The 19,148-nt window shown below is 34.1% G+C and overlaps 1 protein-coding gene across 3 annotated transcripts in view; it reads right to left on the reverse strand.

Annotated features, from left to right (window-relative positions):
* LOC123653413 (serine/threonine-protein kinase NLK) overlaps positions 1-17,449 on the reverse strand; it is a 161,900-nt gene extending 144,451 nt beyond the window's left edge. For 2 of the 3 annotated variants that reach the window (XM_045589406.1, XM_045589405.1), the window contains exon 1: positions 17,253-17,437. In XM_045589406.1, the coding sequence (XP_045445362.1) occupies positions 17,253-17,407 (155 nt within the window). In that variant the 5' untranslated portion in view covers positions 17,408-17,437. Of the gene's footprint in view, positions 1-17,252 lie in introns of all 3 variants that reach the window. The other variant, XM_045589404.1, reaches the window with a different exon arrangement.
* Positions 17,450-19,148: the final 1,699 nt, after the last annotated feature.

The following is a 19,148-nucleotide window of genomic DNA, read 5'->3' on the forward strand; positions in this document are numbered from 1 at the left end:
TGCAAGAAATAGTAACAGTCATCCATCTATCCATCCTCACATTATGAATTACTATATTAGGTTGACAACAATATAAACTAATTACAATGATACAAATAAATTTATGAACACATAAAATTGTGCAATTTAAATGTAAAAAAAGTAATAGTCCAATAATGTCAGAGGATCAAAGTACATAAACTCAAGAATTTTCTTAAGCGCCGTGTAATTTTAGTATCTACCGGGAAGCTTGGAGGTTATGCCAATAAGTTAATCGTGCTCTCTAGATCGTTTGTCTGACACAGATACAATTGACAAATTAAATTTACTCGGTACATATCTAACCGAAATCGACATAACAAATTTGCGGTTATACTATCCTATATGTTAGGTTAGGTTAGGGATTCGATGAACTATTGTTAATGCATCCAAAGCAGCTGTTGACCAGGAAACGTTCCAGTTGAATACCTAATTGTAATACATGGTCAATCTACATACATATTGTCTGTTGTAAATACATTGCTTGAGTGTTTAGATTGACGACTTTAACTGTATAGCGACGTGTTAACAAAATAATTGTTACCGGAGACCGTACATTTGTTTGATGATGAATTTGCAGCTTTTAACTGAATATATTCATATGCCTTACGTTTAAACGAATAAAAATATTAAGAACGAAAAAAAAATATTATTACAAACAATTACAATAAAAACAATTAAAACAGCGTTATGTCTTGATGTCTAAAAGTTTAAAAGTACGAATTTGTACTACGTGGTACTTAATCATTAAAGTATACAATAAATTCATAAGTAAAATAATATAGTTCATATTTACACGAATAGTTTACGAAATTAACTGCAACAAAATGTATTCACATTTTCACGGCAGCGTGCGGCTTGAGAAAATTTAAGTCTAAATCATATCTGCAAATATCTCCTTTCACAAGAACCAATTAACGCTTGGTGACTACGCAGAAAGACATGATTAATGGGTAACTTAGTCACTCGAATTTTACCCCAACGTTAACTAAAACCATTTTTTGACTTAAATACAAAACCTCGTAGAATGCAACTCCTACAAACATCTAACGACGCGTTTGTCGCATAACACGTCGTTGCGCTGGTCGTTTAATACCCGCTCATGGCAAACATTTATACAGGTGATTGTCGTGCTCTTAGAGTTTGTTCTTGTTTGAGTAATTTCTAGAGTAGTAGCCTAAGGCCCATTGATTGTTAAGCGAGTAAGACGTTATTTGAAGACGGCAAACATTGTTGGCACAGTGGTCACAGCAACTGACTTATCGAATTTGATTCCTACCATTAACAAATGATTGATTATGTGAATGATGATTTATATGTGAAAACCTACACAAGATTTACACATATAAATCGCGGTCTAGGCGTTAGTATTTGTATTAAATGTCGTGGTTTCGGACTCACAGTGGAATCTTGAGTGAAAGCGTTTCTTTTTATTTATTACAAAATAAAATTATCAGACATAGATACAACTGTTTTATATCTAGAAAAGGAATATGATAATTAAGTAAGAATAAAGAGAATAATTGGTACAATTTTCACGGATGGTTCTAAGATTATTAACCTTTCAGGTGATGTCTTTTATGATCCAAATTTGAATAGTCTCGGTTGTTTTTATATAGAAGAGAATGTTTCCATACAAGCTTTAACATACATTTTAAAACGAGTAATTAATAATAAAATTGCCATTTTGTATGATAATAAAGAGTACTGCAGTTGGCTCAATACGCCTCTACCGATAGCCTTTGATATTCTTAGCAAAATATATTTTTGTACAGAATTACAGGCAGCTGAGATTTCAATGGGTTCCATCCATCATCCATCATCGGTGTGCCGGTCAGTCGGTGGTCGGTGTAGTATTGAGGACCGTTACCACATACCACTGTATATGATCGAGGAAAAGCTTACTATATAAAACCTAACTTTGCAGAAGTTTACGAAAATTTGAAGCATTTTGGTAAGGTTGCATTTTATACTTTGATAAACGGTTAAAAGTGAACGCATATGGTACAAAACGATCTATGGCAGCCTACTAAAATACCATTTATTTTTTTCTAAATAAATAGACTAGCGCTTGACTGCGATCTCACCTGATGGCAAGTGAAGATGCAGCCTAAGGTGGTGCGCGCTTGCCTAGAAGATGCCTATTCACTCTTGATTTAAAGATACCCTAGTTATACTTCGTTGGAAATACGGAAGCCGGAAGAGCATTCCAAATGTTTGCGGTGCGTATTAGGAACGAGGAAGCAAATCGTTTAGTGCGAGATCGTGGATTTCAACCACATAGCGGTGCAGATTCATGCGATGCCTTGCGGTTCGGTGGTAGAAAGGTGATGGTGGAACCAAATTGTCCACACTCTCCGAAATATAACCTGTAAAACACCGACAAACAGGCAACCTTGCGCCGATGTTCGAGACTTTGAAGTCTAGAGCAAACCAGCGATTTGTCACCGATGAGTCTTCTGGCGTGTCGATCCACAGAATCCAAAGCAGCGAGCTGGTACTTGGCAGAGCCATCCCATAAGTGGCTGCAGTACTCCATACACGATCGAACTTGTGCTTAGTAGAGAGTAAGAAGCTGTTCCGGTGTGAAGTACTGCCTGACTTTATTGAGGATACCAAGTTTCTTACCAGCAATTTTTGCCTTGGATTCTATTCTACCATGGTTTGAGAATATTACAATGAATAGGTCTAGGTATTAAAACACTGTATACTTCGCTCGAAAATATAGAAGTTATAGAGGAGCATTGACAAATAAATTACATCGCTATCAGATCTTACTTCCGCAGTGGCTAAAGCTATGTGTGGTATGTGATCCGTTTGTCAAAGATTTTAACTGATATATAATTTAATTTGTTATATGTAATAGCTTAAAATACGATGGATTTAAAATGCCAGATGATTAAAAAATCCATAATCCATAATAGATATGAAATAAAAAATAAAAACAATGTTCAGAGGGTAGTTTATATTTCCTATCATCGTATCTTTTGATCCTAAGTAAATATTGTTTTTTTTTTTTTTAAGTAGGGTTCTTACAATATAATTTCTAATTTCTTTTTAATGATAGAAATTTATTAGTTCCTATGTAAGAATAAAATACTTAGTTAAAACTTACATTTGTCATAATATTGACCAATTATGGTAATATAGGTTTCATTTCGAAAATTTACTGTAACTTTATCCGGTCAAATTAAACCAAAAAATAAGAGTTAAGCTACATAAATTTACAACAAGCTGAAAATTAGTAAATCGTTCAAAATATAATCTTAAATCCTTAGTAGTTTAATCTTATATATAAAAATGAATCGTAAAATACGTTAGTAAGCGCATAACTCAACAACGTCTGGACCAATATTAACAATTATTTTTTTTAATGTTTGTTGAAGTCCAAGGATGGTTTTTACGGTGAGGAAAATTCGTATTATTTCCGGGAAAACCATAAAAACAGCCCTTTTCTTTTTCAATACAAACTTTTTCTAACTAAAATGTAGAGTGAATTTGAACTTTGTTGCTATTCAATAAAGTTCATGTTAAATAATACATTAGGGAGCATTTTACGTAAGTTATTAATGATTAAATTGATCTTATTCGTAGATCGCATTTTAATTTAATTTACATTTTTTTTTATGTCACTAAGTCGGCAAACAAGCGTACGGCTCACCTGATGATAACCGTAGCTTATAGACACCTGCAACACCAGAAGCATCGCAAGCGCGTTGCCGACCCAATCCCCAATCCCCCAGGAGCTCTGGTCACCTTACTCACCAACAGGAACACAATACTGCTTGAAAACAGTATTATTTTGCTGTGATCTTCTGTAAGGTCGAGGTACTACCCCAGTCGGGCTGCTCCATATTTTGAGCAGGAAATTCCTGCTGTGCCCTACCACAGTACATACAGTAAAAATGGTATTAATTAGCTATTTCACATTACCTATTATATTGTTGCGGGAGCGTTAACAATGGAACATTCCCGTTTTTAAACTATCGATTCCAAATTTGGTACAAATTTCCTATACCTATGTGATGTACAAATGATCGATGAGCGGATTTTAGAATAACTCATGGCCTATAAGGATTACGGGTCTGGGCGTTAACAATGAAAATTTTAAATATATGTAACTCCGAAACTAGTGATCTAATTTTTATCAAATTACTTAAGCATTTGTAATTTGGTCCAACTTGCGAGATAGGGTAGTTTTTATCTCAATTGGACCCGATAGGTAGCGCTGCTATTGGTATGTAACTCCGAAACTACTGAACCAATTTTTATCAAATTTAAACGCATCTATCATTTTGTCCAACTTGGGAGGTAGGGTAGTTTTTATCTCAAATGAGCCCGTTAGGTGGCGCTGCTGTATGTAAGCTATCAAATTTGGTAGCTGTTTTCCGGGCAGGAGAACGTCTGCCGGGTCCGCTAGTTATAAATAAAATTTGAAAGTTCCCCATCTTTCCCCTATATGGAACATTTTTTATTCAAGTTCAAAGGTAATAAAAATAGTTTTTGGCGATTTTTAGCACAACGGTAAGTTTTATCATAAAAATTACTTCAGACAAAAATTTTAGATCATAAAATTATCTATAAAAAATGTAAATATACTTTTTTCCTACACCGTTTCTCAGATATAACGATTCAAAAATTTGTAAAGTTGTAATCGTCATAATATGCACACGTTTCCACGCCGCCTATGAGGTATTGTACTTAACGCGGTTTTTTTTACATGATATCCCCAGTAGGCCTGTTTCACGAGTCAGTTATGATCCTGTTTAATTTGCAACTATTACAAAATAACGAAAAATTAGCAAAGACTGGAAAAGATAAAATCGATGTAAATTAAAAACATCGTGGGTAAGGTGGTTCCCATGACCTGTTTAAGCGACGATGACAGTATAAGCCGCTATCTTTGCACTCTCTTCGTTGATATTCGATACTTTATCAGAAGTTTCATAACGACAACCGCAGTAAATAAGTACAAATGTTGATAATGGCCGTGGAAACATAAAAATTTATAACCAAAATATATATTAATAGTATACCTAATCTAATATTTTATACACAATATTAGATTTCGACTGTCAACAAATACCCGCCGAGTGATAGAACAGATAAAAAGTCATTATCGCAATCGTTTTGACGAATATCACGTTTGTTTGATAAACAAACAACAAAGTTATAAGTCACGTGATTTTGTTTTATTTCATAGTTTGGTGAAATGAGACTTCTGGTTGCCATAACTGACTCCAAGTCTTTATTATCAAAATAATCTAAACTAATATTATAAAGCTGAGGAATTTGTTTGTTTGTTTGAACGCGCTAATCTCAGAAACTACTGTTCCGATTTGAAAATTTTTATCAGTGTTAGATAGCCCATTTATCGAGGAAGGCTTAAATATCATCACGCTAAGATTAATAGGAGCGGAGCACAAATGAAGATTGTTTCAAAATCGGGTTTTTTTTTTACTTTTGAGGGCTTCCGCTGCGTGCGCTGCGTAAACAGTTAAGTGCGGGTTAAAGTTAGCGTAAGCCCAAAGTAACCATTCCACGCGGACGAAGTCGTGAACAGAAGCTAGTAACTAATACAATGACTGAGTAGACTTGTGAAGGCTTCTTGCTCCGGTGAACGAATGGGGCTCGTCCACCGTTTCCGCATCTTTTAACGAAGAATATTAACAATTAATTAAATAAAATTATACAATATTTTTATATTATTAACAAAAATCACAACAATAACTACAGATATAGACTTATTCATAGTTAGCAAGCAATTTACATCGATAAATAATCGCTTTTTTGACTTTCATTAGCCATAATTTTTTGTTTTATATGTACACACACACACACTTCAGCCTATCGCAGTCCACTGCTGGACATAGGCCTCCCCAAGTTCGCGCCACATATCCCGGTCCTCCGCAATCCTCATCCAGCCTACACCGGCATTCATACTTAATTAAATTTGTAAAGCGTAACACCACACAAAGTACTTCTACATTTTTATTTAAAAAAAACTAAACTTCTCTAAACGGGTAAAGAATAAAATTCTTTTGTTAACAGAGATGCCAATATAAGAAACGAAAATATATGCATACTTCATGTTCTTTGCTATTTTGTCATCCTAATTCCATTGAAATTCCTTTGAAATCTTCATCTTCTTTTATCTTTTTCTTTTATAGGTATTACGACAAATCAACAAAACATTCATATACTTACTTTTTTACTTACTTTTCCAGATGTAAGAAAAATCGATTTAACAATTGTGGGCAAACATAGGCGTGAAATGTAAACATTATTCATAATGACAATATATATAGCTCTCGTTAGTTTTTGTTTGACTTATTAATATTTTATTTTATACATATTTCATTTCACGGTAATATATTCGTAATTTCTTGTAAATACAAACGGTTTTTTTACGTTTTCAGCGTCGTAAACGATAAACAGGAAAAACCTTTTTGTTAACAAATTCTAAGGTAATCTTTATATTTGGTTCAAACGTAAGCCTTTTTATGCTTATATTACATGTAATTTGGTTGGCTTTGTATAAGCTATCCCTGTGTCTTTATCGTCAGTTCTAGATGTAATAGCGTCTATTTATTGAATATACCTAATCTTTTACGAAAATCTTTCAATAAATATACTAGTCTCGTTCGAGATGCTCGTGGATATATATAAATTTAGATATATACATGGATATTTAGATATTTAATGTGATATATATATATATACTAGCTGTGCCCGCGGCTTCGCCCGCGTTGAAATCAGTCTTTCACAATGTTTTTCTGGCAAACTTCTAGTGAAACTTTCACCAAGATCGGCTTAGCTATTCCGTAAACCTTCCTCTTGAAGCCCACTCTTCATTGGTGAAACCGCATGAAAATCTGTTCAGTAGATTTTGAGGGAATCGATCACATACACTTTTGGGGACTTTGTTTTATAATACACTAATTGTTTAACGCAAATTATTTTTTTATTTAAGTGACTTGAAATGCTTATCATACTGAGTAACTTTTTAAAAGGCACAATTTAGTATAATTTAATAAAAACTTTATAAAACCTCTCTATACACCACACTTTTAGTTTTATTTTTAGGCTGCAGTATAAATAACCTATTAAGCGAACTTATAGGTGTTGTATATGTTTCGTACGAACTATAAGCCCCCATTACATCCTCTTAGCGGTGGAATATCGCAAAATCCGTTCTTAGCGGACGTCTACTAACTCTATAATCTACCTCGCTACCAAATAAAACCAAAAAACTTTCAACCCCCGTTTTACCCCTTTAGGGGCCGAATTTCGTAAAACCCGTTCTTAACGAATGCTTACGCCCTATAAGAAGCCTATCTGCCAAATTTCAAGTTTGTAGGTGTTATAATTTCGGAGATTTCGTGATGAGTAAGTAAACCTACCATCCCCCGTTTTAACCCCAAAAGGGAGTTGATTTCTAATGATACATTATTTGGACACCTTTTCATCATTTATAAGGCATACATTTTAAATTTCAAGTCTCTTGCTTCAAATACATGGGACTTTCACACAAACTTCCAACCCCCATTTTACCCCCTTAAGGGTCGAATTTCGTAAAATCCATTCTTAGCGGATGTCTACACCCTATAAGAAGCCTTCCTGTCAAATTTCAAGTTTGTAGGTGTTATAGTTTCGGAGATTTCGTGATGAGTGAGTCAACCTACCATCCCCGTTTCAACCCCAAAAGGGAGTTTATTTCTAAAGATACATTATTTGGACACCTTTTCATCATCTATAGAGCATACATTTTAAATTTCAAGTCTCTTACTTCAAAAACATAGGACTTTCATACAAACTTGCAACCCCCGTTTTACACCCTTAGGGGTCGAGTTTCGTAAAATCCGTTCTTAGCGGATGTCTACGTCCTATAAGGAGCCTACCTGCCAAATTTCAAGTTTGTAGGTGTTATAGTTTCGGAGATTTCATGATGAGTGAGTGACCTTTCGCTTTTATATATATTATTATTATTATAGATATATATATATATATATATATATATATATATATATATATATATATATATATATATATATATTATTTTATTTGATAATTCTTTTTTTGTTGGAAAGGAGATATCCCTAGTTTGGTACCATGATAAGGAAGGACCAGGATCTGATGATGGGATCCCAGAGAAATCGAAGGAAACTCTCGAAAATCCGCATAACTTTTTACTGGGTGTACCGATATTGATGATTTTTAATTTAATCGAAAGCCGGTGTTTATAATGTGGTCACATTTAAATTTCATCGAAATCTGATTACAACTTTTGGAGTAATCTTTGATAATGCGTATTTACTTGACTATTTTTTCGTCTACCTACGTTGTATTACTTGTTGATATAATTGAAGACAGTTTTTCTTCGTTTGCCTGCAAACACAATTATTAAATCATCATCATTATCATCATCACTTCAGCCTATTGCAGTTCACTGCTGAACGTAGGCCTCCACAAGTTTGCGCCAAAAATGGCATGAACTCATATGTGTTGCCCTTAGTCACCACGCTTGGCAGGCGGGTTGGTGACCGAAGGGCTGCCGTTGTCGCGCCGACGACGCTGCATCCCGTCTTTGGCCTGTGTATTTCAAAGCCAGCAGTTGGATGGTTATCCCGCCATCGGTCGGCTTTTTAAGTTCCAAGTATGTTTTTAAGTATTACTTTTAATAGTGTTCTGTATATTTTTATATTATATTATCCATTCTCAAAAGAGCCTTATTACAATTACTGATAAAATTTATTTGGTCTAGCTTTAATTTATTAAATTTTTAAATATTCATATTTAATGTAAATTCATATTTTATTTCTTTTTAAATATAATTCATTCTTTTGATCCGGCCATTGAATTTATTGAAAATGTTGAAGTATATTCATAATTTATTCATTTTAAAAAACTTGTTTTCGAATTTAATTCTTCTCGAAATTCAAACAGATTAATAATATAGGTTAAGTACCTACTATTATTAGAATCCATTATAAATTATTAAGTTTTAGGATGCGAAACCTTATTTTGTCTTATAGGAAAGACCTAACTATGCACAAGAAATTATTCTTCACAACCCACGGACTTCAGAGCATTACTAGACATTATTAGCGGCTCGCGGCTTCGACCGAGTGATTGACACAATATTAGTTTTAATTGGAGTTCTGTTTTCTCCCGTTAAAATAGAGCTTATCTGAAATAGTGATAACGTAGCATTTTTCTGGTAAACAAATTTTTAAAATTTACAATCTTTCAAAAATTCAAATATTTCTACTTTATAATAATATATGTATAGACTTCAATTAATCGTATACCGCATCATAAAGCGACTTAGAATCAATTATTATTTTACACAATCGTTGAAACGACTAAAATCTACGCCTATAACAATAGCCGTCGTGGCAACTACATAAACCTGATAAAACCAACTGCCATACAACGCAATCGACGCCTTTCCCAGAACAATCTCAAGCTTTAATCGGAGACGTATTGTTCATACACTCAGGTATATGCTGATCGACCTAAGAGCGCTCAGGTAGATACAGCAGGTATAAAACTGTCATGAGAATCTTAAGCAGTGCATTCGGCTATTAGTACAATGCATAAAAACTATATTTTTGTACGTCTGTTTAAAAATATGAGTACCTGCAATTTAAGGTTACCGCCCCTTATTTCACAGCGCCTTTTTGTTTGATTCAAGGCCTTTATAACATTTCGCGTTTTTTAACTTTATATTCTTATTTGAGTGCTGACAACAATGTTAGAAGCATATTTCATTTGTATATACGCGTTAATCTATCATTTTAAGAATAAATTAAATAAGTAACCCAAAATTAACACTAGGAATCCTGCATCAGCGATCCTGAAACACACTTATATACAAATGCCCAGACCACTTATAAGATTATAAAACTTTACAGTTACTATTAAGGCTTTTATCCGTCCGCGACTGTGGTATCTGCAAGCTCATTCATCGAAGTATTGGGAATCTTAAAATGGCAATCGCGGTAAGTTCCATGCCTCTTCATCTACACGTTTCAGATTAAATCGACGCCCCGTATAAGTAAATAAAAGCATTGACGCCTTGAATTCGCCGTCTTATGTAGACTTATTAAACTTCCAGAAAGAGCAAAACGATTTGTATGAGGTGAAGGATGGATCGAGTTTTGGATTCACAATTAGATACGGCAGGGCGGAGACGGGCGCGACCCGGGCGCGGTCCGGACCGCTCCCGATCAATCAGCCCGCATACCCGACGTAATTAATTTATTGGACGATTGAAACCTAGAACCTAGTGCCAAGCGTAACATCTATATAAATAAAAATGAATAGCCGACACGTTTTTACCCGGACAAAATTTGAACAACTTAGACAAATTGAATAAAAAAAATCGTGTTCGTTATTATTAGGAAAAGGTTTATACGAAAAAGATTAATAAAGTTCGATATATTGACGAAAAAAAAAGATATGGCGGTACGAAGTCAGCCGAGTCAGCTACTTTATCACAAATTGAAAAATTCATCTGTTATCGTAAATGTGAAAAACTACCTATATCTAAAATAAAACTTTCTAAAATTGGAAATATCTTTTGTTAGTCATATTTTAGTAACAATACCGACTGTAAACAACTCGTTAACATTAGAATACTTTGTGATTATATCTGTACTATTTCTAAGTCGGATCGGGTAAACTAAGTTCATAAGTGTCATAAACATGTATAAACATGTGTATTTAAAGTAATAAACACAAAGAGAAATAAACAAATACATTTGGAACGAAATAACAACCGGCAAGAATGAGCGTTAATCGCTTTTGACTTATTAATAACCATTTAGAAGTGCTATTAACATTTTCAGAGTTCATTATAGTTTATAGTGACGACCCGTTGGCGCAACGGTCACAGCACTGGTTTGTGGCTGTTGCGCTGGCGGTTGCGGGTTCGATCCCCGCACATGACAAACATTTGTATTGGCCATACAGTTGCCGTGGTCTGGGTGTTTGTGCAGTTCTTGTGGGTGTCCCCACCGTGCCTCGGAGAGCACGTTAAGCCGTCAGTTCCGGTTGTTATCATGTACATCTGATAGAGATTACTCAAAGTAGGGAATATATCTGCCAACCCGCATTGGTACAGCGTGGTGGATTATGCTCTGATCCTTCTCCTACATGGGGAAAGAGGTTTATGCCCAGCAGTGGGATATTACAGGCTGAAGAGAAATTATCGTTTCATCATCTACTTATTACATATACTACTTTCAAACGAAACACAGATTACAATTAAATTAAATACAGAAATTAGATTAGAATCAACCTCAATGAAATTGATGTCCAAAATAAGAAAAGGCCATGTTGCGTTTATACCTACGCATGATTATACATCGTGGATAATCCGTAGCGTGCTTTCCATATAGGCAGAAAGCTACTGCCTACCTTGGCATGTTACTAATAATGATATATAAAACATGAACATTACATATTTTTGAAAAAGACATAAAGAATAATTCAGTTTAAATCCGCTTCAATTTGAAAAACCCGCCGTCATATATGCGATATCAGCGCTTCGCGCAATCGACGACGGGCCTTTTATGAAACTTCTGCCTACAATCGCTAACAAATGTTAGCAATGACAGTAAGAAATAAATATAGTCCTACAATTTTATAATATCGCGCGTCATATGGATTACGAAAAAAGTATTGTGTTTTTAACATTGATCGGTTTAACAATGACAGTAGGCACAGCCTAAGAATAACATGTCAAATCAAATTGTCATGAATTCGATACCGTTTATACTAATAATTATGATTTTTGACACGGTCGCATAATCGGATCCGCCATCCGAATCATTCCATAGTAATATTATGACAATTGACAATTCACTTTGAATTTTTCTTTGTGCTTCTTGTTATTAGTGAAAATATTAATATATTAGTGATGGATAGGTTTATTTGTGAAATATGTAAAGGAGATGTGTTTTTGATGAAAGTAAATAGAGCATCCAAATTCAACACGTACGATTTTAGAGATAAATTAAAAATTGTTCATTGTAGGCCCATACCCAGCTTAGATATAAAACAGAAATCTGCAAACGGAACAGTAACTAGGAAACTACCTAATTTTCTACAAGATTAAATATTATGAAAAATATAGCTGGTTAACTGAGAGCGTTCATACTAACAAATTATATTGTTTTTTTTTTTTGCTTGATATTCGACACACGTTGTTTGAAACAAACGAAATTATCAGGGTACGGGCCTTATGAGGCCACTATGTCTATCCAGTAACTGATTTGTTTGAAAGTTCATAAGTATCAGTTGGTTGCTGTATATATATGACGCATAAAAGATTCGGCACGACTTGTATCACATACCAAGAAAACCCGGACAAATCATTAAGCATGGTATATATAGTTAAATTTATTTTGTGTGTGCCTGCATTATTAGTATAAATGCACTTTACGTGTCCAATAATTTACTTTTCTGTTCTTAAGAGGCTTTTGCCTCTATTCTCAACAAAATGGAAACAAATTAGGAAACAATTGCGAGAAAGTATGTGCAGTGTGGCTGTTAATATTTTTTTGACTACCTACACTGTCTAAAAAGTTTATGCACGCCACTGTTGGTAATACTGCAATACCGCGTAACTAACACTTACTAATACCGCGTAACTACAAAAAAAATCAAAAATCTGATTTCGTGCGTAGAGGCTCTTTACTGCAGTTGGCATCGTGCCATGGTCAGCAGAGTGCTTCGTCTAATAAAAAATCTTCAAACGTGAGAAGTCAAAACCGCGTGAACAACGGTCATACAAAAGTATTTAAAAAAAAACGCATATATACGTAACACGTCATAGGAAAACTGGCCGTTGTTGTGTTCGTTGCTCGTGAATATAAAGCATTTTTCGAAGAAATTTTGGACTTGAAAGGAAATATAGTGATGTTAATAATTAAATAGCTATTATGTTAATTGCTCACTGAAAATGTCAATAAACTTATAACCATACTACTTATATCACACAAACGTGTGTAAAATTGTAATAACAGTTATGAGTAATCATGAAATCATCAATTTTTTTAACATTTGTATAACACTACTTTTAAAAGATCAAGGATATAATTAAGGAAAAAAATTTGGTGTGATAAATATATAACAAATAACAAGGTAAAGTTTAATATGTACGATTTTATTTTTGTGTTACCCACACATTAGGAATTCTAAACATTTTTGAATATTTTTTTTTCATTATGGCCGACACGGTCAGTCGGAGACGCGGGTTCGAATCCCGCTGGAGCGGTCAATTTTTGATATGATATTCAAAAAAAAAGGTGAAGTTTACAAAATTTGTTAAATCCAATTTTTAGTCAAAATTTTTAATTGGGTACCTACGTGTAATCAGTTGCAGTATTCATCATGGAAGGGAAAGGATGGAAAAGTGGAAAAGATGGAAGTAAGTACCCTAACGCTTATCCCACTAGCTGCTTCATCGAAATTCGCCTACGGTGGTGCAAAAGAAAATGTTGGAAGGGGTTGTAATTCAAAGAAAAAATTTCTTTGAATTACACCCCCCCCCCCCCCACTTGATTCACTGTTATCCCACACGCTTCATAAAAAATCTAAGTAATTATTATTTATTTATAAAACTTGGTGCCCTAAGCATTGTACTATAAACTCCAATGTTTCTCTGTCGGATATAATAAACGTACAACCTAGAGGATGTAGCGATTACAATTGCTTTCCGGACAATGATTTGAAGGAAGATGCAGTAAAAGAAAACGAAAGGCTAATTAATCTTGAAACTTGGAAAAGACACCCAAACTAGAAGGATACGATATTATGTAAAACGTTTATCGGACTTTAAAAAATCGATAATAAACGCTGTCAAATGGTACCAAAGCCTCAAAAAGCAATGGGTTCTACATGTAAATGTTTATTTTGTACTCCTAGTAGTTTTTTGTTCTGACAATTAATTTTAAGACGTTTTTGGCTCATGACATGGATGAAGAATAAAAAAATCTTAAAACCTCATCTTAGATTTAAATAAAAAAATCGAATCGGAAATTGCTTACGCTGATTTTTCTTCACTTTAAATTAAATTCTGTAAAAAATACGTGAGTTTGTTGACCAAATTGTAATTGTTCATTTAAGCTCTAAACAATACGTAGAATTGGTAACAGAAGAAAGCTTTTATTTCAAATTGGTAGAGGAAAACATTTTTGTTTCAACCTTAAGATAATACATATTGAATTACCATCACCATTATGTTACCAGGTACAAGTTTTTGCTAGACTTAAATTTGTGGGTTAGGAACCTTTTCAAGTTTTCCAGTTTGTGTCTACATTAATTATTATAAAACAACTGATTAATATAATAAACTTATGGATGGAAGTGTTTCTGTTAGCTACATTGTGTTGCCACAATTATGTTTACTGTAAAAAATATTCTTGTAAATGATGAAATTTAATGTATTATTCGTTTATTTGATCCTTGTACAATTTACGCATAAGTTGCAGAAACAGAACAGAAACTAGAAGTTATTTTTTAACCCACAAATTAACCCATTAGAGGAGATACATTACATAAATTTGTAGCAATATTTTTGTCCAGTCGACTTAAGACCTACCTAGAAATAAAGAAAATTATAAGTTTTCCTCTCTTCTGTAAAATTCGTCACTGTGTGCTTACGACCTTCTAGCCACTGCTGGTAACGCGGTAATGCAGTATCACCGACGATATTATGATTAAGATTTTGTCATCACATTGTATATTTGTTAATATGGGACACTGAAATAATCTCTTAGACATTGTTCTTTTGACGAAGAAATAGCAAAAGAACAAAATAAAGACAGACAAACGGTTAGAAATACTATTCACGTCATCGTGAATACCGATGTAAATTGTAATACACGAACTATTTATTACTTTCTACGGCAGTGTATTCATGAAGACCGATCTTGAATCTCTTGGCGAGATTGTTACGCCGATCTTGTCACGTAACCATCACTATGACAATTTAACTGCAATTATATGGGGAAACCAGTAGTACTCAAAGGGAACCATATAATAGCTAACATTAATAGAAAAAAAAAACTCAAAACAACCAGAGCTTACAATAAATTACAATAACGCTCTGGAAAGTATGAAATAAGTTAAAATGTTATAATATAAAACGAATCCCTATTTGCAATCAACGAACGAGTGTAGAACTCCTTCTTTCTCTGAGCGCAGACTCAGGGTCGGGTTTTTAGGGCCCTCGACCTGATCGACGCGATCTCGGAATAATCAAGCGTGCCTCCCCTCGTTGCGGTCGTTCACACACAATCGACGCGCCTAGCACCGTAAGGGCCCTACCTACGCACGACGAGGCGACACAAAGCGTTCTCCCATACCTAACAACCCTTACCGAGTACGATGCACTTACTACGTTGGATATTTCGTATACCACGAAAACGACCCTAATATGGTATATACTTAGGTCGCCTTTCTCAGCAGTATACGGGCGTTGTAACCATTTCGATAACTGAAAGTCGCGCCGGCGAATCAAAAACGAGACAAATGTGGAACAATAAAGCGCAGAATCGGCCGAAGTCGGGCCGCTGTCGGTGGACGCAATGTGCATTCGATTGCAGAAAACATGAATATTGAAAATCGCTCTTATGTCTTGCACTCTGAATCGAATACACGTCGACGGGGCAATCGAAACGCCACGTGTTTACAGAGGGCACTAGGTAGTGCAGATTAGGAATACTGAAGTTCCTAACTCAACGCACATGTTGTAAAATGTAAACTTATTTCGCGCCGAACTCGGTCACAGTTCATTCAAGAGGAATTGATCTCAGTTATGTCTTTGTAATAAAACGATATGAAGGAGATATGACCAATAAAAATCAAATAAAAGTTTATAACTATTCAAGAAACTTACTCTTACATTTCAACTGAGAACTGAAAAATTGAAAAAACATTTCATTATTTATGAATTAGCTTCATAGTTGAAACCAGACTAATTATGTCGCATATTATTGAGGATATTTCTTAGGGAACTTTCAAAAGGAAGAATGTCCATTGATTAGGTACTTAATTTAAATTATTATCTGGTATTTAATTAATATAAAGTTCTCTAAATTATTGCTTTCGATCATGAAATCATTTTTACAAGTGAATATATTCATATTTCTATAACCAGTATCAGTTTTACATTCGTATGTAATTCACTTACTTAAGCAGTTAGTAAAAAAATTTAACGCCTCACACTCAAGTTAGTAATAATTGTAATATTAAAATAAAGTGATTAAACTCATTAAGATTTATTTTTAACAATTAATTCAAATGACTTTTAAATGTATTTACAAATTCTTAGACATAATAATAAACATTTACTTTCTCTTCTATTATATCTACGGAATTAAATATTGTAATAGTTAATTGTATTATTGTCAACTTTATGTTTATTTATATGCTATGACTGTTTCTTTCAAACATACCTATTTATTTTCGAATCAGCAATATAAGATATCTTATGTAAATAATCCTAATTAAAATATTAGAAAGAAAACTTAAGTTTTCTACTTCATTTTATATATTTTACGTTACTTTTTTTCTTTTACACAGTAAAACAAAAAAATGATATAATAAAGTAAAATAAAATACAGATAAATTATTTGACTTTACTTATTTATTTTTTAATGAAAAAAAAATTACTTATTGTAACTTTGTTTGTGTTTGAAAAATATTTGTTTTAAACATAATTCATAATTCTAATTATGTACGGGCTGTATAAATAAGTGCCCCCAAAGAAGTAAAGTCTATTTCAATGAATGCATGTGTAATAAGAAACTCGCTATGAGTGTATGTGTCTATACCGTCCCGTATTTCTGGGCTTTGCAATACAACAACAATAGTTTATATTATTCCTGTGGATCAAATCTTTCCATGTGAATTAGTTTCTCTTACTTTACTTCTTCCTTACATAGTTATCAGTTAGATGAGTGAATAAGACATAGACTTAATATACATTATTCTTAAAAGTTTAAGGTTGTACAAAGTAAGAATATGCAAATAGCCACTTATACGAAATCTGTCACCAAAAGAAATTTGTTTACTAACAAATTCGAGTAAGCTTAAAGATAAACATAGTGCATCAATGTCACTTGATTGTTATAAGTTTATTTTTCTGAATATGTTTTTATTTATTAGACTGCGTACATAATAGCCTAAACATAAGGTGAAATTGATATATCACTACTTACCATACGACACCGAAGGCGCCGTAGCCTATGGGGCGGTCGGGCTGCACGTCGGTGGGTATAGCCGGCGTCTGATAGTAGGGCGCCGCCGCCGCCAGGATGGCGCCCTGCGGCGCGCTCTGCGTACCGCCCTGCATCAGCGACATGGACACACTCATGGAGACGCGAGAGTGCCGCGCGGGGCCGCTTACAGCCGCCATCCAACCGCTCCGCGGCTCGCCGTCACCGCAGACTCATCACACGGTCAACCTCGCGGCTTCGACACTGTGCCTCGATCACCAGACCGCTCCCGGTTGACACGCGACGCTATCACCGGTTACTTCTTTATTATTCATGCTCGAACGACTATGCGGGAATCACTCAACGCACTGTACACGGATGAACGGGACACCTGTCAATTTCACCGGTTGTTGACACAATTGACAGATTATTTTGCAAATATCGATAAAACGAAGGTCGGTTTTTATTCCAGTTTCAATAGTTTCAGGACAAAGGATGGGACCGTGGTAATTTATTATTATTTCAACGCCACACGTAATCGTCCACACGCCACGGAAATCGAGCGAGACTGGCCGGCTTTGGTAGGGGGAGGAAGCAGTAAGAGAGCGAGACAAAAACAACAATGGCGGCGACGCAATGAACAGCTGCTCTGCTTGATGATAGCTTTGGCTTGGCTTGCTTCGCTCGACTCACTCAATACAGCAAAATCTGCGCTAACCCAAATAGTTATTCCGAACATCTGTTTCCATTAAGGAATATGAAAACTAACTTATAAAGAAAGAAAGAATTTATAATTATACCTGATGCAGAAAAAAAAATCTGTCTAACTTAATTTGTAAAACTTTCAGTTATAAGAAAATAACTGCAAAATTAATTTCTTAACATTTTACCAAATAAAGTTTTCATAGTATCTTTAAAAAATTAAAAATATCTTTAAGAAATTATTGTGTACATGTAAGTAAAATTAAATAAGTAATTATTAAGGTACCCGATACGACATCGCTTTCTAGTTTGTTTGTAGTTATATTATTAAAATTGTACAAATATAATACTCATATTTTTTGGCCTTTTAATATCTGTACCTACTATTAATATATGTACATATTCTATTATATTTAATAATTATTAAAAAAAATCTTACGTAGATATTACTATTAATTAATGTTATTATTTTACCTGTGAAAAAAATATCACTCTTAAAAATATAATTATACTTAATCTACGAAAAAAATTGTTATCTATTAAGTATTGTAAACTTTTCTTATATTTTTTCGATGTCTTTTTATACGAATTTACTAATGAATCTTACTTTTATTTCACGTAGCTACATATTATTATTATCCCTTTCTAAAGGTCAATGTGCATTTTTATGGCTGTACTCCCTTTTTTAACCGCCTTCAAAAAAAGGAGGAGGTTACTCAATTCGACCGTATATATATATTTTTTTTATGTGTGTTCGGAGATAACTGCTTCGTTTATGAACCGATTTTGATAATTATTTTTTTGTTGGAAAGAAGATATCCATAGTTTGGTACCATGATAAGGAAACCAGGATCTGATGATGGGATCCCAGAGAAATCGAGGGAAACTTTCAAAAATCGTAAGGGTGACTAGTAAATTTAATCATGTTTTCATTAAGTACTATAAAGCACTACTATTTAATAAAGGTCTAGAGTCGATCTGATGATGGAGAAGAAAGATAGTCGAAGGAACTCTTCAACAATTTATAGCAATTACCTGCTTTTTGAACTTAATTCGTTTCTATTGATGAGAACTTTGCACGTGTATGAGTTATAAGTGCCATTACAGTCTGATGATGGAGACAAAAGATAGTCGAGGGAACTCTTTAACGATTTATAGCAATTACCAGCTGTTTGGACTTAATTCGTTTCTATTGAT

This window comes from Melitaea cinxia, chromosome 5 (assembly GCF_905220565.1).
Source record: "Melitaea cinxia chromosome 5, ilMelCinx1.1, whole genome shotgun sequence".
NCBI lineage: Eukaryota > Metazoa > Arthropoda > Insecta > Lepidoptera > Nymphalidae > Melitaea > Melitaea cinxia.